This window comes from Urocampus carinirostris, chromosome 12 (assembly GCF_059441175.1).
Source record: "Urocampus carinirostris isolate Australia breed hairy pipefish chromosome 12, RoL_Ucar_1.0, whole genome shotgun sequence".
Lineage (NCBI taxonomy): Eukaryota > Metazoa > Chordata > Actinopteri > Syngnathiformes > Syngnathidae > Urocampus > Urocampus carinirostris.
Window position 1 is genome coordinate 41108037 of NC_142360.1, and position 23407 is coordinate 41131443.

Sequence of the window (23407 nt, forward strand, 5' to 3'; positions counted from 1 at the left end):
AAATTGACTTTCTCTTTATATAAAGCTCAGCGCTCTCTTGCTTCGGTTGTCAGCCCGCCAGATGAAATTCTGCCCCAGAAGACGTGGGTTCTGACTCGGTCCTGTTTTCCTGCGATATCTCCAGTCCGGTATTGTTCCCGTTTATTTTTGTACTGTTTAATTTAGGGTTCCAGTTTTGTTTCCGTCTGTTGTTGTCCTGTTTGTTAGTTACCTCCGTTTTTGTTCCTGTCTAGTTTCTCCTGATAATTTTCCTCATCCTGATTTGTTATCGATCTCGTCGGTCTCTGGCTTCCGGTCTTTCCGCGCTTAGACCGGCTACCTAACGTGCTGGACTCCCCGTTTCCTGGAAAACAAAGGCTTGTGTGAGAACGTCACGCGATTGGGTCCTTTATCTGTTCTGGTTCATGGCAAAAACATACTCGAGTAAAAGTAACTTCTTACTACCCACCTTCGCATTGCAAAAATGTGAGACGAAGTTCTTGTTGAACATTAGGTTTAGTGGAGATCAAGAAGCACAAGAAGCACAGAAAAGCTCCGTTCTTTGGAAGAAGTCGGGAACGCATTTCATCTTTTGTGTCCCAGATGGACGAGCTCGGAGACGGATGACGTTCGGCGGCCCCGTTTTGTGTCGGACGCACAAAAAGGTTAAGAACACTTATCATCTCGGGAGCGTGTCTGCCACCCGGAGAGAAAGGAGAGAAAGGCTGTTCGGGGTTATCCTCTCAGAAAAGAGAGAACGGCTAATGAGAGCGCAGGCAGATGGAGGGTAGGAGGTTCCAACGGGCGGCCCGCCGGCCGGATCGGGCCCGCTCAGGGATTGAATCCGGCCCGCCAGACGACACTCAGAGAAGCGCAAGAGAAAAACGAGCTGCGGGTTGAAATACGTCCACTTGATGTTGCCAGAGCCAGGTGCCTCGAACAAAGACACTGTACTTGGATTTCTTTCCCTCTCTCTCTCTTTTCCACCCATTTCCTCCCACTCTCTGCCTCTTTCACTTTCTGTGTCTCTCTTTTTCTCTTCCTTTGTTCCTCTTTGTCTCTTTCTCTCTCTGCGTCTTTTAACCTCTTTTGCTCCCTCTTCCTTTTTTCCTTTTCTCTCTTTTCTCTTTCTCTCTTCCTACCCTTTGCGCTTTCTTTTCTCTTTTCTCTCCTTCTGTCTTTCTATTTCTCTTTGGATTTCTTTCTTCCTCTCTTTTTCTTTTCCCCCTCTCTCACGACTTTTTATCTTTTGTTTCTCTCTCTCTCTCTCTCTCTCTCTCTCTCTCTCTGTTTCTTTCTTCGTCCGGCCATCTCTCTTTCTCTTATTTCTTTATCCCTCTTTGTTCCATCATGTGGCCCCCGAGTTCAAATGAGTTTGACACCCCTGTTTTGGGGGGTTTGCTTTTTCACTTGGATTCTTTTACCTATTACATCGGATGACGCTCCGTGACTTGCTCGCAGGTGGTTTGTGATGAGAGTTGAGGACAGGGACGGACAAACTGAGGTTTGCGTTCCAATTTCGGACCACCGGGTTTTTTTGATGCATTCCCTGTCACAAACCAGGAACAGAGACAGGACCAGATAGCATACAATTGACTCCGTTTTTATTAAGAAAGAGAGCAGTGCTTGCGCCCACGATCCGATGATCGTCAGTCACGGGTAGCAGATGACAGGAACGCAGAAGTCGCGCTTCCGTGTCAAGCGAGGGTCGTCGTTGGCAGCGAGAAAAACAGGTTGATGGCCAGGACGGGGGAGCAAAACAGAAACGGGTCCAGAAGAGAGGTCGGCAACAGGTATCAGGCAGGAAACAGGGCAAAACAGGTCGATGGCTGGAACGGAGGAGCAAAAACAGATATGGGTCCAGAAAAAGGTCGGTGACAGGTATGAGGCAGGAAACGGGGCAAAAACAGGTCGAGGGCCGGAACGGAGAAGCAAAAGCAGAGCGGGTGCAGAAACAGGTCGGCAACAGGTATCAGGGAGGAAAACAGGGCAGGATAATGTCAGGGAGTACAAAAGCTTGCCTAGCTGAGAGCATAGGTTCACAGACAGTCTGACGCTGGTAACAGGTGGCAGGGAGCCAATCAGTGACCAGGGCTGGAACGGGCACAGATGCCTCGCATCAGTGATCATGACTTCAGAAATACAACTACAGTAGGACTACGGATATACTATCAAAATGATGCAATAGAAAATATTACTGCAGCGACGCAGCGGTAGGAATGAAACAGACTGAACCATTTTAAGTGCGTATTTCCGACGCCGCGTCTTTCGTGTTTTCTTTTCTTTTTTTATATCTAGCCTTTTTCATCCTATTGGAGCCTATCCTGCCCTTTATTATTATATTTTTTGGGGGGGGTGCTGGAGCACCCCTCCAAAACGGGCCGGTTACACCCCTGGGCGCACAAAGAAGAGTCTGACAAATGACTACTTTATGTCCCTCTTCGACTGGAATGAATTTCTCCGTTGCGGGGCCCCTAATGGGGGCCGCGGCCGAGGGGCCGGCGCGAGGCCATTACAAATGAAAAGCTTTGATTAGCGGCCAACGAGGAAAGGAGAAAAAGAGCCCATTCGTCTTGGTTAGCATCCTCCTCGGCTCTTTTATGGGTGGCGGCTACAAGGAGGGCGGGGGTCCGAAGGGTCCGAAGGGTCCGGGGCCCCATTAGCGGGCCAGCTGAGGGCTCGGCGGGCCCCGGCGTTGACGGAGCGTCTGGCCAGCTCCGGCGAGGAATGACTCCTGAATAACCTTCCGAGGGACCGGGAGCTTCACCCCCGAGTGACCCCGCTCTGCGGAGAGGGGGCCTTCGGGGGGCCCCGGGCAGGGGGGCCGAGGCGGGGGGACCTTAATCACTTTCACGCTACTAGGTAGCAACAGGTACAGTAGCGTGAAATGGTATTTGAACCCTTCTTCATCACTGTGTTGTTGTTTTTTTGTATATTTATCACTCGCGACTAATAATAATATCACACAGAGACAACCCGAGGAACTACAAAATGCTCTTTTGAATAGTTAATTCTATTTATGAAGGCACAACGACCAAATATCCAAATCCATCTTGCCCTTTGTGAAAAATTCATTGCCCCCTTTTGTAATTTCTGTGTTGTTTTTTTGGCATATTTATCACTCGCGACCAATAATAATATCACACATAGACCTACCGAGGAGCTACAAAATACACTTTTGAATAGTTAATTCTATTTATTAAGGCACAACGACCAAAAATCCAAATCGATATTGCCCTTTGTGAAAAATGTATTGCCCCCTGTTTCATTTCTTTGTTGTTTTTTGCATATTTATCACTCGCGACCAATAATAATATAACACAGAGACAACCCGAGGAACTACAAAATGCTCTTTTGAATAGTTCATTCTATTTATGAAGGCACAACGACCAAATATCCAAATCCATCTTGCCCTTTGTGAAAAAGCCTTTGCCCCCTTCTTCATTTCTGTGTTGTTTTTTTTGCATATTTATCACTCGCGACCAATAATAATATCACACAGAGACAACCCGAGGAACTACAAAATGCACTTTTGAATAGTTCATTCTATTTATGAAGGCACAACGACCAAATATCCAAATCGATATTGCCCTTTGTGAAAAATTCATGGCCCCCTTTTGGGCCACTTTTGGCAGCAATAACACAAACGTTTACCAAAATTTTCACAATTTTAGCCCACTCTTCTTTGCAAAATTCTTACAAATCTCCCATACTGGAGTGTTTTTTTTTCCGCATTTTTAGCCTGAACTTTCTGTTGAGTTAGTTAGTTAGTTAGTTAGTTAGTTAGTTAGTTAGTTAGTTAGTTAGTTAGTTAGTTAGTTAGTTAGTTAGCCCCCTGAACCCAAGAGTGAATTGGGCCACCTTTGGTAGCGAGAACAGAAATCAAACCTTTATAATAATTGGCAATGAGTTTTTTACAACAGTCTGGAGGAATTTTGGCCCACTCTTCTTTGCAAAATTGTTACAAATCTGCAATACTGGAGTGTTGTTTTTTTTAGCATGAACTACCAGTTTAGTTAGTTAGTTAGTTAGTTAGTTAGTTAGTTAGTTAGTTAGTTAGTTAGTTAGTTAGTTAGTTAGCCCCCTGAACCCAAGAGTGAATGGGGCCACCTTTGGTAGCAAGAACAGAAATCAACCGTTTGGTAATGAGTTTTTCCACAACCCTCCAGAGGAATATGGCCCACTCTTCTTTTCAAAATTGTTTCAAATCTACCTTATTGGAGGGTTTGATAGCATGAACTGCCTGTATTCCTATTTTGTGTTCATTTATTTGAAATGTTTGAATGATTGATTTAGACATTTTCTTGCCAACACATTATTAGTTGATTGGTTGGTTGGTGTGTTCGGAAGTTAGTTAGTTAGTTAGTTAGTTAGTTAGTCAGCACCCTGATACTAAGAGCGAGTTGGGTCACCTTTAATAATAATATAATAATAATAATAATTTCCTTGTATTGTCATTCTGTGTAACAATGTACACAGAACGAAATGTCGATTGCATCTGACCCGATGCAGCCGCAGCCAAGAGAGGGCGCCGCCGACCACTTTTTAAGTCTTAGGAATGACTCGGCCGGGGCGCGAACCCGAACCTCCCAGTCTCAAAGCGGGCGCCTTACCATCTAGGCTACTGAGCTGGTAGTAGCGAGGACAGAAATCAAACCTTTCCAATGATTAGTAATGAGTCTTTCACAACACTCTGGAGGAATTTTGGCCCACTCTTCTTAGCAATATTGTTTTAAAATCTGCCATTTTGGAGGTTTTTTTGAAAGCACGAACTACCCGTTTTTTTTTTCATTTTACGTATATTTATTTGAAATATTTTATTGATTGATTCAGTCATTTTCTAAACTAAAATGTAGTTTATTATTTAGTTGGTATTGAAATTTATAGTATTAAACTGTACTTTAAGTGTTTTTTAGACCCCTTGAAGTAACTGCACAGAAAAAGTTAACGTTAAAAAAACTATCATTATTTATGTATTTATCCATCCACTCATCTATTAAATAATTAATCTATTTGTTCATTCATCAAAACCAAAATGCTGATGTATACGTTCGTTTGTTGATTAGTTTGCAAAAGACAGAAAGACAAAAAGAAAAAAGAAAGAGTGAAATTGAGAGAGAGAAAAAACAGATATGAGGCGAAGGAAGGAAAGGAAGAAGAGCAAGAGATGAAAGGATGAACATAAAAATGAAAGGGAAAGAAAGACAGAGAGAACGAGAGAAATTCAGCTCCGGTTGCTTCGTGGGCACCATCAAGCGGACATCATTCAAAGTGCATCTCGTTTTTCTCTTGCGCTTCTCTCGTGTAGTCTCGCGAGACCCTCGGTGGACCTGATCCGGCCCGCAGCCCTCAGAGCGCACACCCTTGTCATCGGGAGAAGCCGTCCTTCCTCCTCCCCCCGGTTCTCCTCCCCCTTTACCGGGGGCCCCCCCCCCCAAGGGCTCCGGAGCCGCCTCGCACACTTCGTCAGTCCGCTCCGCGAGAGGAATGCGCGGGGATGCCGAGCAGCCAAGACCCTAGGACACCCGGGGAAGCTCCGCGACAGCGCCGCCATGAACTCCCATGATCCCTACGGACATTTAAGTAAGAGCGCCCGCTTGTTTTAGGACTTTTTTCGGATTCCGGAAGAGAAAGAAAGTAGCGCTTCGGTGGCGGAGTTCTCCCCGGCCAGGCCCCGCTCTCTCGGGGGCTTTCTCCGCCGTCAGCCTCGGTTGTAGTAGCGTGTCGAAAGGAGCGCTTCGGTGGCCGAGTTTTCCCCGACCACGCCGCACTCTCCCCGGGGTTTCTCTGCCCACACAGTCGGTCCAAGTCACGGGTCTGAAGTCCGGTGCCGAAGCTTTTCGCGTCTCGCTTTTCGCGTCTCGCTTTTCGCGTCTCGCTTTTCGCGTCTCGCTTTTCGCGTCTCGCTTTTCGCGTCTCGCTTTTCGCGTCTCGCTTTTCGCGTCTCGCTTTTCGCGTCTCGCGTTTCCATACCTGTCGCGCTCCAGGGCTCTATGCCCTTACAAACTGTCGTATTTTCCCTTACAAAATACAAAATAATCTTACACCATATATTTTTTAATTTATGTAGTTTAACATGTTATATTGCACATGTATTTCGTTATATCATATATTGTTAATTAACACTTTGTTGTGAGATGCTCGACATGAATGAGGTTTATTATAAAAAAGTTCCAAAATGAAGGAGCTTGGGCGTTCACTGTAGAAGGAACAAATACATGCAAATAGAATTAAGTAGAATTTTCTTATTCAAATTATGAATTCATTTTCTTCATTCAATTATTGTTGGTAATATACTGATTCAAGGGATAACCAAAAACCTGTCTTTTTTTCATTTTCACCTTTTATACTTCCTTTTTGTCTTAACTTTATTATAATATAATTATAATATAAAATAAAAAATACCACAGCCATATCCCCCGACTCTTTTTGGGAGATGATTCAGAGGAGGGGATTCCCAGCCCCCTCGCTCTACCCAACTGAGGTGTTGGGAGTCATGAGGTGAGCAATTCCAACCCCTAATGCTGAACGCCAAGCAGGGAGGCTAACGGTTACCAATGTTTAAGTCTTGGGTATGACTCGGCCGAGGCTTGAACCACAACCTCCCGGTCTCGGGGCGGGCGCCATACCCCCAAGGCCACCGAGCCGGTAAATTCTTTATACAACACAATAATTCGTAATATAATGCATCAAAGCAAGTGAGCCGTTTGAGACCCGGCTCTCTTGAACGAGTCGAGCCGAAAAAGCCAGTTCTCTCAAAAGAGACGGACTTCCTTTCACTAGACACAACCACATGAAATCTGATGTTTTTTTCAAATGGACTCAATCGACCCCGCCTGTTGTTTTCGGATCAGAATGATTTTCGGCGTTTTCGTTCAGGTTCGGCCATTGCGACTCGAGCTTCGTATCCGAAGAAAATTCAAAACTATGTTGTCACGTAGGCCTACTGCTCTGCTTTCGCTTTGTTCACGTGTGATGGAAATGATGCATGATGGGAAATGCCCAGGCAGCAGACGCATGCGCGCAGTAGCATCAAACGAAAAAAAAAAAGGATACAGAGATAGAGGCTACCGCGGCCAACTGGTTTGACTCGATCGATTTGCCGTTTGGTGATCGTCGGTGTATACCGGACGGTAGCCATCGTTGACAAATTTGCCTTTTTCCGTACAGATTTTCTCGTACGTCGTACGCGTCTTAAAATGCATCAGAAACGTACTTTGTACGGCAAAAACCTACAGCTCGATAGGTATAGTTTTGCGTTTCGCGTCTCGTGCCGTAAATCAAGTCAGGTGGTCTGGGGAGGTCAGAGGTTGGCATCCGAATGGCTTTTTTGTCATTTACGATCTCCCTAAACTCTTACAAACGGAGATTTATTGCGAGTGGTGAAGTGAGGCGTTTGCGTGAAAACGGACAAACGACTTTATTGCCCAAAACCAACCTTTGGAGTCGCGGGCTGCGCTGGGATCAAAAAATATGGCCGAACGGCCGGTCCTGAAGACCTGTACCGTTTGTTTACATTTCTAAATACATATACATGTCGTACGTCTTATATTCGTTTTTAAATCGAGTCGTTTTATCAAACTGGTTTTGAAACGCTCACTATTAATGTCACGAACCGGGACAGGAAACAGGAACGGAGAACCCAATCGCGTAACGTACTCACAGTTTGTTAGGGAGAGGAGGAATGCGCGAGTGGATTGAAATCCGAACAATACTGTTGTCAAAATCAAACCGATCGGGCCAAAGATAAAACAGGATCAAACACGGGCAATTCACAGAACCAGGCATTTCACACGGAGTTTGACAGGAGTCTTGCAGACGCTCTGACAACTAACGGCTCAAAGGACCGCGTTTAAGTACTCCCAGTGAGCAATCCGTCAACGCGTTTCAGTCGGTGTCCATGGGTGGGGCTAATTGGGCGCCGTGGCTACCGTGACAGAACCTGGCGCCACGCGGCGGGGACCAATTGGGCGCCATGGCAACCGTGACATTTAACGTCAAGTCATTTTTATTTGTGACACCCTTATTCACAAGTAACAAAGGGCTGCACAGACTACAGTACTAAAGACTACAGACTATGACGACATCCTCCCCTGATCTAAAACCAACATGAGGGCAAGGAAAAAGTCAAAAACCTCAGCATGAGGAAAATAAAGAAACCTTGCAGGAGGACCAGGCTGCAACTGATGTTGCAAAACACAGACATTGTCAAAATAAAACATGGGTCATACAAAAGGAACACTGCAATGAAAAAAAAACAGACTCATACAAGCGCTGCATTCTTTCACTTTCCTTTTGCTTGTGAAGAAGAAATTGTTTTAAATCATATCTACCGTAAATTCCGGACTATGGAGCGCACCTGATTATAAGCCGCACCCACCACATTTCGGGAGGAAAACCGATTTTGTACATACACAAGCCGCACCTGTATATTAGCCGCATGCGCCCACATTGAAAAAACGCAATACAAACACGGAATTAATCCATACCCGATACAGTTTAAAAAACACAGCCGGCAAAATGAATGCAAAATGATACTGGTACTTAAGATTTAATGCAGACCTGCAGAGTCCGGGTGCCCGTTGAAAGTAATCCAAGGAAAAAAGTGTATATTTCCAGAGGTAAGGGCGGGAAAAATATATATCCACTATTGTCGACCGCGTCCACAAACACGTCTCACCTTTACTCCACTTCCCGTCAGCCCGCGTTTGCCCCGACCCTTCTTTCTCATTTGCTCGTGCAAAACATCAGAATAAGTTTCTAAAATAAATACATGACAAAAATATACAGTTGCAAATACATATTATACATGGTTACACATATTTACAAAGAAAGACGGTACACCGAGAGAGTTTTCAAAGCTTTAATAATAATGATATAACTTTCATCCCAAACCGTGCCTGTGAAGGGTAGCAAAACGCTACTAGCAACACGCTCGCAACGCCGTAACCAGCTCTGTTAAAAAAACATACCGTACTTGTAGTAAGCTCGGTAAGCCGTCCTCATCTTCCTCCTTTTAACTGACGTCGTCAAAGTCGTCTTCCTTCAGTATGGCCGTTAGAAAAATGACATCAATTGGCCGCATCACTGAATAAGCTTCAGGGTTGAAAGTTTGGGAAAAAAGTAGAGGCTTATAGTCCGGAATTTACGGTATTTGGTCCAGAATTTAATTTGGCGGTTACCGATTGGTCCGGCTAGAAATTCTGCAACAGGTTAACAGTACTGATCAATTGACCCGGTTTTAAGATAATTAACTCATTTGAATATCGTAGCGTGTCAACATGGAATATTAGCCCGAAACACCAAAGACTGGTTGTTGCGTTATCTTTTATTGCTTATATCTAAGAAAATAGGGGGGCCCTTTGGGGGAGGGGTGTGTGCAAGGGAGCACATGGCCTCACAGCAAGCTGAAGAAAACTTGCTCTTATACTTTTTGGCGGTGGATCTTGATGCTACTCCGGACAACAGGAACGGAGAGAACCACGGGCTCTCCAAGCCACGTGACTCTGGGGTGGCAAGACCCTGAATCCAGGCCTTCTAGGTCAAATTATTTATCAGGTCCTTGTTTTAAGCACTACACTACATTTCATATTTAGTTTTGCAGTACAGTACTGTCGTTTTGTTAGTATTTTTGTAGTATTTCTGCCGTGGGATTTTTATTGTATTTTTGTATTATTTTCATACTAACATAATAGCATTTTTTGTATTTATTTATGATCTCTCTCATGTTTTCTGTAGTATTTACATAACAGAATTTTTGTTGTAGATCAGTAGTATTATTACAGTAGTGTAATACTTCTCTGGTAATATGTTTGTATTATAATATTCATGTATTAGTATATTTTTGGTATTTCTGCAGAAGTATTTTTTAGTATCACTGTGGTATTTCTGAAGGATTTCTGGAGTGTTTTCATAGTAATATTTTTTGTGGTATTTTTGTATTATTAAAATAGTTGTATTAGTGTTGTAATATTGAATTTGTAGCATTTTTTATTAGAGTATTTCCATCGTATTTTGTAACATTCTGTGGTATTACAGTAGTTTTATTTTTGTAACATTTATTGTCCATAGTAGTAATTTTGTTTTATAATATTTCCGTGGTGGTATTTCTGCAGTAGTATTAATGTCATACTTCCATAATAGTGTTTTCATAGAAATGTTTGTAGGATGTCTGTAGTGTTTTTGCTAGTACTTCCATATTGAAATATTTGTAGTGTATAGTATATCTGTTGTAATATTTTTGTCGTATTCTTTTGAAGTATTATTACTGTAGTTGTATTTTTGGTAGTATCCCTGTTGTAATATTTCTGTAGTGGTATTTCTGAAATAGTATTAATGTCATACTTCCATACTAGTATTTTCATAGTAATGTTTGTAAGATTTCTGTCGTGTTTTTACTTGTACTTCCTTAGTGGAATTTTTGTAGTTTATAGTATAGTATATCTTTTGTAATATTTTTGTAGTATTTGTATTATTACTGTAGTCATATTTTTGTATAGTAATTCTATATTCAGAAAGCAAATAGATATACAAGGTCGTAGTTTTCAAGCACAAAATCTCATATGCAGTTATAGTAAATTTCTTCTTCATGCCATGAGGCTCTTTAACTCCAACCAGGAGAGTCAAAGCCCACATGAACCCCCACATTTGCATATTACCCTATTTTTATGACAGTGTGTATTTTCCGTAGGACTATTTAAATACTTTATATTGGGTATTTCTGTATTCCATTTCTTTTATTTATTACTGTTTTATTTTCAACACAAGGATACTGCTGGAAGTATGAATTTCCCTACGCGGATGAATGAAGGATCTATCTACCTATCAATATATCTATCTATCTATCTATCTATCTATCTATCTATCTATCTATCTATCTATCTATCTATCTATCTAGACATCTAGACATCTATCTATCTATCTAGACATCTATCTATCTATCTAGACATCTATCTATCTATCTAGACATCTATCTATCTATCTAGACATCTATCTATCTATCTAGACATCTAGACATCTATCTATCCATCCAGACATCTCTCTATCTATCTCTCTAGACATCTATCTAGACATCTGTCTGTCTATCTATCTATCTATCTATCTATCTATCTATCTATCTATCTATCTATCTATCTATCTATCTATCTATCTATCTATCTATCTATCTATCTATCTATCTATCTATCTAGACATCTATCTAGACATCTATCTAGACATCTATCTATCTATCTAGCTAGACATTTATATATCTATCTATCTAGTTATATATTGTTCGGTGTGGGCCGGACGGGCCGCACGCGGGCCGTAGTTTGCGCACCCCCGAAGCGTAGCTCAGACCCCTTTCCTCGGGTCCCCCGGCCCCTATTCCCGGGACGGCATCCGTCATTTGGCTAAGTAAAGCTCCTTTCCTCCTCCGACCGGGACGACTTTGCCCTTGGACCGGCTGATCTTTCCTCCGCTCGGGCCCTCGTACTCTCCCCTTTTGGTTTTGGGCCTTTCTATTAGCAGAATTGTTTACGTGACAGCTTTACGGCTCCCGCCCTTGTGGCAACACGTGGACGGCGCACTCGGGGGCCCGAAAGGAGTCGCTGTTGCTCTTTGGAGTCGGGGGCCACATTGGCTCGCGAGGGGACACTCCCGGTGACCTAGACAATTTCCTCATTCATGAAGAAATATCTTTCTATGGGTTCTTTCAATAGATTCATCAATTTTGGTTTTGAAACGCTCGCGATGAAAGCAAAATTGTAAGGACGGGGACGGAGACAGGACCCACTTGCGTTACTTTTCTCTCAGTTTTATCGGAAGAAAGGAAAGGGCTGCACCCACGATCTGGTGATCGCTGGGCTCGGGAAGCGGGTCGCTCCGAACACGGAAGTGGATTTTCCGTGGCGAGCGAGGGCGGTGTCGGGAACGGACAAAAGCGGGTCAGTCGCCGGGACAGGAGAGCAAAAAGGTGGTCAGGGTCGGAAACGAGTCAAAAGCCAGGAGAGGGGAGTAGACGTGGTCAGGTTAAAAAAAACGGGTCCAAGCCGGGAAACAGACGGGAGCAAAAAAACAAGTGGGAGTCAGGGTAAAAAAAAACGGCTTGCCTAGAGTAAACTGAGGTTCGCAGACGGACTGTCAACAGGGGACAGATAGGAGTGGGTTTGAATAGGGACAGGGAGCCAATCAGAGTCCGAGGCAGTTGCCACAGGTGATTCACATCGGTAATTGTGACAAAAAATAATAAGTAGGGTCTCTGTTTTCAGCTCAAATTTGATATTTTTGTAGTATTTCTGAAGTTGTATTTTTTTCACATTTTTGTTGCATTTCTGCAGTCAGATTTTTCTAGTATTACTGTCGTTTTATATTTTTAGTATGGCTGCAGTAGGATCTTTGTAGTATTTCCACAGGAATATTTTTGTCGTATTACTGTCGTTGCATTTTTGTCGTATTTTTGCCGTAATGTTTCTGCCGGATTATTTCAGTGATAATATTTTTGAAGTATTTGTCACAATATATCTATAGTAGTATTTTGTACGCTAGTATTACTGCAGTAACAGTGTTGTAGTATTTCTGTAACATGACTTTATTGTATTTTGTAGTATTCATCTAGTATTTTGTAGTATTACTGTAGTATTACCTCAGTTTCATTTTGAAAGGGTTTTTATATTTTTACTGTAGTTTCTTTTTGTAGTATTTCTGGAGCATTACTGTATTGTATTTTTAGGTATTTTTGTAATAATACTGGAGTATTTTGTCGTCCTACTGTAGTTTAATTTTTTAGTAATTTTGTAATATTTTAGTGGTTTCATTTTTTTGTAGTATTTCTGTATTTTTTGGAGTATTCATGTGGTGTTTCTGTAATATTACTGCTCTTGTATTTATGTAGTATTTGTTTATTGTAACTGTCGTAATAGTTTTGTATTGTTTCTTTTCTAGTATTTTCACTAAAGTATTTTGTCTCATTTCTGTCGTAACATTTCTGTTGTAAAATTTTTGTGATAATATTTTTAAAGTATTTGTCTTAATATCTCTATAGTAGTATTTTTGTATGATTTATTACTGTAGGGGTATTTTTGTAGTATCGCTGCAGTAGTATTTTTGTATTATTTCCATCTTAGTATTACTGTCATTGCATTTTTCCTGTATTGTTGTCGTAAAATTTCTGCAATAATCTTGTCGTATCTGTCATAATATTTCTACAGTAGTATTTGAGTATTTGGTATTTTAGTAATATTTATGGAGCATTACTGTATGGTAATTTGTAGTATTTATGTCGTATTTATGTAATATTACTGGAGTATTTTGTGGCATGACTGTAGTTTCATTGTTTTAGTATTGCTGCTGTAGTATTTTAGTAGTATTTCCAAAGAGGTATTTTTACAGAAATACTATGGTTGGATTTTATTGTTTCTTTTGTGATATATGTAATAGTATTTTGTAGTCTTTATTATACCATTTCTGTAGTCGTATTTTTGTATCATGGTATTACTGTCGTGGTATTTTTGAAGTATTCTAATTATAGTGCTTTTGGAGTATTTCCATAGTAGTATTTTTGTTGTAATTCTCAATTTTTGTAATATTACTGCAGTTTTATTTTTGTAATTTTTCTATGCCTTTCAAAATAAAAGCAGAGTAATATGGGAAGTCCCTGTTTTGAAGCACTAAATTTGATATTTAGTTTTGAAATATTTTTGTAGTCATACTATGGTTGTATTTTGCTGATTTTTTTTGGTGATATATATGTAATAGTATTTTTGCAGTATTTATTGTACCATTTCTGTAGTCGTATTTTTGTATCATGGTATTACTGTCGTGGTATTTTTGAAGTATTCTAATTATAGTGCATTTGTAGTATTTCCATAGTAGTATTTTTGTTGTAATTCTCAATTTTTGTAATATTACTGCAGTTTTATTTTTGTAATATTTCTATCCCTTTCAAAATAAAAGCAGAGTAATATGGGAAGCTCCTGTTTTGAAGCACTAAATTTGATATTTAGTTTCGTAGTATTTTTGTAGTAGCATTCTGTCAGAGATAGACATTATTAAGACTATTTGGTGGCTGTATTTACACAGATAAAATAGATATACAATGTTAAAAACTACAACGTGATAGCAGGAGCAAGTACTTACACGAGGCTTCCGTGATGGTAGAAAGAAGGGAAGAGACCCCGCCCACGACATGGGCGTGATTTATTATACGTCAGACAGCACACATGAGCACGACTTCACAATAAAAGAATATAAGATTGATAAACGTACAAGAGATATAATTAGACTGATTATTGAAACGTTGTTTTATGTGTGTGGTTTTCCCACCGTTGCGTGTGTGCTGCTGAATCACCATGTTGAATTACACATTACTCCTGTGATGCAGGAGATGATCATGTGATGTTTTCTTCTCTGGCTGCAAAAGCATATCATGTGCATTTGACCAGTGGCGGGCTGTGCATTTCACACCTAGGCCTTCCGTCGCCTGAATCCACCGGCTATAAAACATTTACTGCGTCTAGAGCTGCGACACGTAGAAAAAAAAAGATCAATCAACTCTGTGTATTGATAATAATAACTGTTCTTCGTTTATGAATAAGATACACGTTATAATCCTTTTTGTATCGGTTTTTAATTGAGGATGTCGTGATCACTGGTATGCATCACCGGTCCCCGCTCCTTTGGCGCCAACTGCCTCGGACTCTGATTGGCTCCCTGTCCCTATTTAAACCCACTCCTGTCCGTCCCCTTTCGTCAGTCCGTCTGCAAACCTCAGTTTACACTAGGCAAGCCTTTTTCGACCCTGACTCCCACCTGTATTTTGCTCCTGTCTGTCCCCCGGCCTTGACCCGTTTTTGATCCTGACCACGTCTACTCTCTTTTCCTGGCTTTCGACTCGTTTCTGTGGTGTTTTTTTTTTTTTGGTAGTATTTTCACTAAAGTATTTTTGTCGTATTACTGTCGTTGCATTTTTGTCTTATTTCTGTCCTAACATTTCTGCCATAATATTTTTGTGATAATATTTTTGAAGTATTTGTCATAATATCGCTATAGTAGCATTTTTGTATGATTTGTATTCCTGTCGAGGTATTTTTGTAGTATTGCTGCTGTAGTATTTCCATCTTAGTATTTTTACTCGAGTAGTTTTACCGTCCTTGCATTTTTCTCGTATTGTTGTCGTAAAATTTCTGTAATATTCTCGTAATATTTCTCATAATATTTTTATAATAGTATTTGAGTATCATAGTATTACTGCAGTGGTATTTTTGGCATATTTATGGAGCATTACTGTATGGTATGTATTTATGTCGTGTTTATGTCATTTTACTGGAGTATTTTGTGGCATTACCGTAGTTTCATTTTTGTAATATTGCTGCAGTAGTATTTTAGTAGTATTTCTAAAAATAATTTTTGTAGCAATATCATGCTTGTATTTTGTTGTATTTCTTTTGTGATATATATGTAATAGTATTTTTGTAGTATTTATTGTAACATTTCTGTAGTAGTATATTTGAATCATGGTATTACTGTATTTTGAAGTATTTTAATTGTAGTGTTTTTGTAGTATTTCCATAGTCGTATTTTTGTTGTAATTCTCATTTTTTGTTATATTACTGCAGTTTTATATTTGGAATATATCTATTCCTTTCAAAATAAAAGCATGGTAGTAATATGGGAGGTCCCTGTTTTCAAGCACTAAATTTGATATTTAGTTTCGTAGTATTTTTGTAGTAGCCTCGGGTTTGAAACTTAAGGCTTAGGCCTTCGTTCTTTTGACCGCTGCTGAATTAGGGAACTGGAAGAATTGGAAAATTGGCTTTGAAAGTCCTTAAAAAGTGCTTGTAGGAAACCAGTTTGTGGTTCAGAAAAGGTTGGAGACCGTAGAAAACATTTTTGGGAACCGCATCCGGCCCGCGGGCCACACCTTTGCCCCGTGTGCGGTAAGTTCTTTGAAAACCTGCCCGCTGAGTGCCAAGCCTTGCGCAGGTAAATACACCTCAGACAGGTAAGAGGTGTGGCCCCTGCTGACGGATGATCTCTATTGGAGAGCGTTTGCACACAATGCGGGATTGAAAATGTGGCTAGACGGGATTTGCCGCCCGTCCGGGGAGTAACGGGATACGCGGAACAGCGTTACCTCGTCGGGATACTCGAAACGCCGTCGGATTCCGTTACGGTCGTGAGGACTCCTTACGGGTAGATTTGCTTTAAACCCTTAAAAATCCTGTAAAAGTCACGGAAAATCCCATTCCAAGACGTACACAAAGTCAACAATTGAATGTAGCGTGGACGATAGCAGGAAGCCTTAAATATAAAAAACGAAACATTGAGTTTTACACATTTTTTAAAAAGTATTTCAAAGTGTTTCCAAAAGTGGCCGTAGAGAGACCACTACTTTACTAGATGATAGATAGATCGATAGATACTTTATTCATCCCCGTAGGGAAATTCACACTTCCAGCAGTATCCTTATATTGATTATTAACAGGATGGCCTCGGGGTGCTGTGTTGTCGTTTAGCAACAGCGGAGTGGATGAGGTCACACGCTAGGCCAAAAGTTGGACATCCCTGGAGCGGATGGAAATCTTTGTGCCCAGGGTGACACCGCCTCGTGTTCACCTAGATAGCGAGTCCGCCTCCTCTCCGTTTCCCGCAGGCTTTGGTGTCTCTGTCTGCCCTAACAGCGCTGAAGCCGGGTAGCTCCACGTTAGCGTTCGGGATGCTAGACGTGAGCCACGTTTCCGTAGAACACGGCAAACGGCAGTCCCTGTACGCTTGGATGTTTTTCATCAGCACAGCCAGTTCGTCGGTCTTATTTGGTACCATGAGTACGGACGGTACCGAAGGCTTATAACGCCGCTAGCCGCTTAGCTAGCTCTGGCTCTGCATCCACGATAGGGCCCCCCCATCACGCCGGCACGAGAATTTTTCAGGGCAAGGAGTCGATTCCTCAAATAAACTCATTTTTGTGCGTTAAAACCCATAACCATAGGAAAAAGAGTAATCCAAAGTGTCGTGGTCAAACGGGACGAAAAACACAAGATAGAAGCAGACGCTTAAAACAATAAATCACAAAAAGAGTGAAATAACACAGAGCTGCTGAAAAGGCTGCCGCTCGCGCCTATGATGAAAAACTACACTAAAACCTCTGCAATTGTGTATTCTTCTTTGGCCAATTTTTAGACATTGTGAAAGAGTTGTAAACGTTTTACTTCTCTTTCCACGTAAAATAGGTCCCAGGTTGAAACAACGCACTTTTATTTTTTACTCTGATCGAAATACACTTTGTAAATATGGGAATGCCATTGGCCAACCAATGTTGTGTCAATCATCATTTGAATCGGTCACTACTGACTGAAGATTTTGAAGCCCAAGGAGTTCATGATAACCGATATTTGGAGCCGATATTCATCATTTAGCTTAAATTGTTGGAGCTAGATATTTTTAATAATGCAAACATAAACAAATCCTATGTATTATAAATTCAAATAAAACTTGAATAGCTGTCTTAGCCCTTTAACAATAAATTTGAATAAATGAAGCTACATTAAAAACTGATTTTTTTCAGTGATAAAAAACAAAAGATGTCAGGACAACAAACATGACGTAATATAACATAAAACAAAAAAGGCATCGACATTTCAAAAGAACCAGTTGAAGGCACTCCTGTTTTAGAGCCTGATTGACAAAGTCATGTTATGGTAACAGCTAATCATTCAGCCTTTCACTTAAGCGTGCTTTTTATGCTCTCTCTCAATCACAAACACACTCATGTTATGATAAGAGCTCATATATCAGTCTCCACCTGAATGCGCTTCCCTAAACAAGTTAACTACACGGTTTTATCCCATAAATTCAATATTCTTAAAAATCTCAATATTGTTAGCGTTCTTGGTTTAATTCACTCTAACGTTCTTCTACCTGCAACAATGGCTCCGCCCCCGGTCACTTATCCGATCGGAAGGCGCCGCGTGGGGAGTGTCCGAGACAGAGGGAGGCAAGAAAGGGAGAGAGAGGATCGGCTGCATCTGAGCCCGAATAACAAATAAAATAAATGCTCATACCGATAGCCGTCAAATTCCCAAATAGCGATAGTTGGTGGACCTCTCATTCTGATTACATTTTTCTACAGGTAACTAGTAACTGTATTGGATTACTCTTTGAAGTGACCGTCCCCCAACTCACGCATGCTTTGTTGTTCGAACGGGGAACAGGAAAGGAACGGGGGCGGCGCAGGACGCGGGGAGCAGGGAAGCAGGGAAGGCCTTCTCGGGGCTAATTGGCGCTAATTAGTCATTAGCCAAGAAGGTCAAAGCTTTGATTCGATTCCAGGTTTCATCAAGCGGAGGATCTCGGAAAGGTTGCGCCTCTCTCTGCGTTTGCGAACCTATTTAGTCATCGTGCAATAAATGCACGCGACGTTTGCTGCTTTTTTTCCACTCAATCGGGGGGGGGGGTGCAAACTTTTGAGAAAGCCGGGGGCCAGAATCTATTAGGGCCGACTGTTCTTTCAACCGTCTTTCATGAATTCACCCTCCGTCAAAGGTTTGCAGTGCTCGGTCATCGGACCACTTAGCTCGCCTTTGTAGCATCTTCATTTGACCCGCAGGCTCCTGTGACATTTGAACAGCTTCCAGTCGCTTCACCTTTTCACAGCGTTTGTTTCCAGTTTGCTTTTTGTCGTCTGCATGTTTGGTCCGGCATCTTAAAATGATATTCATCCATCCATCTATCCATCATCTGGACCGCTTATCCTCAGTAGGGTCACGGGGGTGACGGAGCCTATCCCAGCTATCTTCGGGCAGTGGGCAGGGGACACCCTCAACTGTCGCAGGGCACACAGAGACAGATCGCATGTTTATGGAATGTGGGTGGAAATTGGAGTTCCCGAAAGAAATCCACGCAAGCACGGGGAGAACATGCAAACTCCACACAGGAGGTTTGATCTCATGACCTCAGAACTGTGCTGCGCACACGCTAACCACTGCCCCGCCGTGCTGCCCCTCTTAAGATGATATTCTTCTTACGATATTGTTCTTGATTTGGGTGAAGCAATAGCCCAGATTCCAATGGTCCTTGAAGACCCTCACAATCAACTTTCCTTTTTTTTTTCTTTTTTTTTTTTTTACAGTTGCTGTGTCAGAAACAGGAAAGGCTAAAACTCTCAAGAAAGCCAAGGGCAAGGTGGCCAAAGAGCCGCAGCCATCATCTGGTGAAATAGTGACATGGTTCGTGCGGGTGCTTGAAATCCTTGAAAAGACTTACATTGTGATGTTGCGTTTTCATGGTCAGGAAAATGCTTGAATTTTGGTTGAAGTGCTTGAAACCGCTGTTATGGGTGCCCGATAAAACAAAAATAAAGACATATTGGTTCAAATCAGTATTGTTTTCGTTTAAATGAATGATAGATGTTTTTTTACCGCTAGAAGGCACCAGATTGTCACGGTTGCCACGGCGCCCATTTGGTCCCTGCCGTGTGGCGCCAGGTTCTGTCACGGTTGCCAGGGCACCCAATTGGCCCCGCCCATGGACACCTGCTGAAACGCGTTGACAGATTGCTCCTTGAGACTACTTAAACGCTGTCCTGTGAGTCGCCTTTTGTCGGAGCGTCTGCCAAACTCTGTTTTGACACGTCAAGCCCTGAGAATCTCCGTTTTTTGCCTGTGTTTTGTTCCCGTTTTGTTCCGTTTGATTCGGACCACTTCCACGTTCCGATCAATCGACTTCCGCGATCTCCGGATGGAGTGTGCGCTCGTTCCTCTTCTCCCCAATAAACTGTGAGTAACGTTACGCGAGTGGGTTCTGCTTCCTGTTTCCTGTTCTGGTTCGCGACACTCAATAATGCTCACGGTCCCTTTAACCTTCTCTAATCTACGTTTCATTTGCCCCCCCCCCTCTCGAGTTTTCAGAGCGAAGGCTAAATGAAGCACTTGGGGTTCATTCGTTGTGTTTTATGTGGGCCATGCTATTCTCTCAGGATTATTTCTGCTTCTCCCGTCGGGATCTCTTAAGGCGCGGAACGGAATCTCGCTCCCTGCTCCTTCTTTTCTCCTCCCGCGTCCAACTCGACCAGTGACTTGAGTCCGCGGGGAGACTAACGTGCGGCCCGCGAGTCGAAACAGGCCCGACGAGGGTTTTAATCCGGCCCATGAGAACGTAGTACAAGAGAAAAACGAGCTGCGGTTTTCAATACGTTTGCTGCATGTCCCTCACGACTCAGTTGGAGCTCTATTTTTTTTCTCTTTAATCCGTCTCTTTTTCTTTTCTTTCTCTCTCTCTCTGTTTCTGTTTCATCATTCAAATTTGGCTCATTTTTCTGCTTTTCATACATACACTACTTTCTTTCTTTTCTTGTCTTCCGTATTAAAATCCATTATCACCTATAGAGTCCTTTCCCTGTTTGTAAACAAGTGTGATGTAGCCAATTGTTGAATGGCAGAATTCATGTCAGTTTTTAGCAGCCCATTGACACAAAAGGATGGTGACATCTCAAAATAGCACTAAGTATGTGTTAGCAGCAAGATAGCGAGTTCATTTTAATCCACAATGTCACGGTTGCCATGGCGCCCAATCTGCCCCCAGCTGCGGCTCATTAACAGATTGGCTTTCCGTCTTTTTAAGCTCAGTGCGCTCTCAATATCCCTTTGTCAGCCCGTCAACAAACCTCTGTCCCGAAAGACGTGGGTTTCGACTCGGTCCTGTCCCTGTTGGTGTTTCCTGTACGGTATTGTTTATTTTGTCCCGTTTAATATCGGGTTACAGTTTAGTTTCCGTCTGTTTTTGTCCTGTTTATTATTTTCTCCAGTTTTTGTTCCCGTCTAGTTTGTCCTGTTTATTTTTGATATCCGGATTTATTATCCGTCCTCTTTGTATCGTCCTGTCCGGTATCGACCCCATCTGTCCAATATATGCTCGGGAAATGGGTATCGATCTCGTCAGCCTCTGGCTTCCTGTCTTTCCACGCCAGACCGCTGCCTAACGTGCATGACTCCCCATTTCCCGGAAATTAAAAGACTTGTGTGAGAACGTCACGCGTTTGGGTCCTGATCCTGTTTTTGACAAACCAAAAAAAGAAACCTTTTGACGGTTGCTGGATTTCTTTCTTGAAAAAAATGAAAAATTTGGCCTTGAAAAAGGTGTCCGAGCCTGGAAGTTAGGGTCAGGGAAATTGGGTCCATAGTGGGTTGCCATTTTAAACAAAATCCCTCTTTTTTTAATTTTCTGAATGAATAAGTCGTTTGGAATGGACTTTTCAGGGTATGTTTATTATTATTATTATTTTTTTTTTCTGAGCACGAATTGGCCTCTGGTACCGGGATTTAAGAGGAAGTGGCATTCCCCGCTGGCGTTTTGCCCTCTATGGAGGTTCCCTGAGGATTTCTCCGCGTATTGTTCTTCTTTGCCTCCACGGTGTATTTTCAGCATGGGTCAATTTGGTTTCCTGGGGCCTTCCAAGGAGACGATTCTTCACTTCCTGGAAACGGAAACGCTATGCATGCTGAGAATATGCCGAGAGAAGCACAAGAGAAAAATGACTTGAGCTTATGACTACTGGACCTCACCAGAGCCAGGTCTGACTCCCAACTGGAGCTGTTTTTATTCCTTTCTATTTCTCTCTCTCGCTCTTTATTCTCCTTCGCTCTCTTTTTTTCAATTTCTTTCCCTCTTTTTCTATATTTCAGTCCTTCAGTCATTTCTTATTTCTCTTTTCCTCTCGCTCTTTCATTGTTTTTCTCTCTCCCTTTCTCTTGTTCTTATGCTTTCTCTTTATTTCTTTCTCTCTTTCTTTCTTTGTTTCTCTCTGCCTCTCTCTTTGTCTCTTTCACTTTCTCTCTCCCTCTTCTCTTCCTTACTTTTTCATACTCTTTTTATTTCTTACTCATTTTTCTTCCCTTTCTCTCTCTTTTATCTAACTCGCTCTGTCTTTCTATTTCTTTCCTCTTTCTTTCCCCCTCTCTGTTTCTCCCATTCTTTTCTCTTTCCCTCTTTGTCTCTTTTCTCTCTTTTTCTATCTTCGTCTCTCAGTCTTTTTCCTTTTTCTCTATTTCATTCTCTCTCTCTCTCTCTCTTTCATTGTTTTATCTTGCTATTTCTCGATTTCTTACTCTTTCTCTCTATTTCTTTCTTTCTTTGTCTCTCTTTCTTTTTTTCCTTTCTTTTTCTCTCTCTCCATTCCTTACTTTTGCATACTCTTTCTTTTCATTTCTTGCTCTCTTACTTTTTTCCTCCTCTTTTTCTTGCTCTCCCTCCCTCTCCCTCCCTTTCGATCTCTCTTTCCACCTTTCTCTTTAATCTACCAGTCCGGCCCCCGTGCTAGTGTTTTTCTCCTACCGTGCGGCCCCTCTGACATTCAATGAGATCGACAGCCCCGCGCTAAGGAGTCAGAAAGAGCCTTGCAAAAGTATTCAGCCCCCCCGAGAACCTTTTGACGTTGCCATATTTAAGACTTCACACTTATAGATTTAAAAAAACAACAGAAAATACTTCCTAAGAATCGACAACACGTCAGACGCAGTCGTGAAAAGAGACCGTATGAATTTAACATTTTCAACGAGATTGAAAAGTAGGGTGTTGCAAAAATGTTGGCCCCCTTTGTGTTCATACTTTGTACAAGCTTCTTTTGCTTTAATGGCAGACACAACTCTTGTTTTGCACTTGTCGAGAGAGAATTTTTTTTTCCCCCATTCTTCCTTACAAAAAGGCTCCATTTCCTTAAAGTTTTCAGATCTTTCCACAAATAGCGGAGCTCGGAAGGGGCCTTAAGACTAAGATATTTAGATTATTATTTATTTGATTTTTTTTTGGGAGAGTGAGAGAGAGAATTAAAGGTAGAAATAAAGAGAGAGAGAGAGAGAAATAAAGGTAGAAATAAAGAGCGAGAGAGAAATAAAGGTGGAAAGAGAGAAAGAGAAATAAAGGTGGAAAGAGAGAGAGAAAGAGAGAGAGAAAGAAATAAAGGTAGAAAGAGAGAGAGAAATAAATGTAGGAGACAGAGAGAAAGAAATAGAGAGAGAGCGAGCCATACCATATACTCAAAGGCAAATTTCAGCAGAACCGCCAGACGCGCTCTCCAAACGAAATCACATTTTCTAGTCCATTTTATTTCACAGTTAGATGATTTGATGAAGTAAGAAAAATGTCAGAGCCTGCGTCCCATATATCCCAAAATATACCACTCTAAACTTGTCTCCCTCCTGCAGGCCATTGAGGCTCTTTCGGACTTTCCTTTCTTTCTAAATAAGAGTTCCAAAAGAAGGTGCAAGCAGAGTTCTTTTGTGAAAATGTCACACAATACTGAAAACGAGTATACTCGCGTCTTTACCTTCGGTGCAGACGGCAGAGTGTGCATTGCACCGAGCACTCCTACGCTCACCCCGGCTCTCTGTGCTCGGTTTCTGGCTGTTTACAGTTTTTCTATGGGTTTTCACCATAAAGTGTCTCAACAGTGAACCTA

The 23407-nt window shown here is 41.8% G+C and overlaps 1 protein-coding gene across 2 annotated transcripts in view; it reads left to right on the forward strand.

The window, feature by feature from the left end:
• Nucleotides 1–5393: 5393 nt before the first annotated feature.
• LOC148356048 (retinoic acid receptor RXR-gamma-A) overlaps nt 5394–23407 on the forward strand; it is a 65350-nt gene continuing 47336 nt past the window's right edge. The window contains exon 1 of one of the 2 annotated variants that reach the window (XM_088349061.1): nt 5394–5562. In XM_088349061.1, the coding sequence (XP_088205187.1) occupies nt 5532–5562 (31 nt within the window). In that variant the 5' untranslated portion in view covers nt 5394–5531. The remainder of the gene's footprint in view (nt 5563–23407) is intronic. The other variant, XM_088349062.1, reaches the window with a different exon arrangement.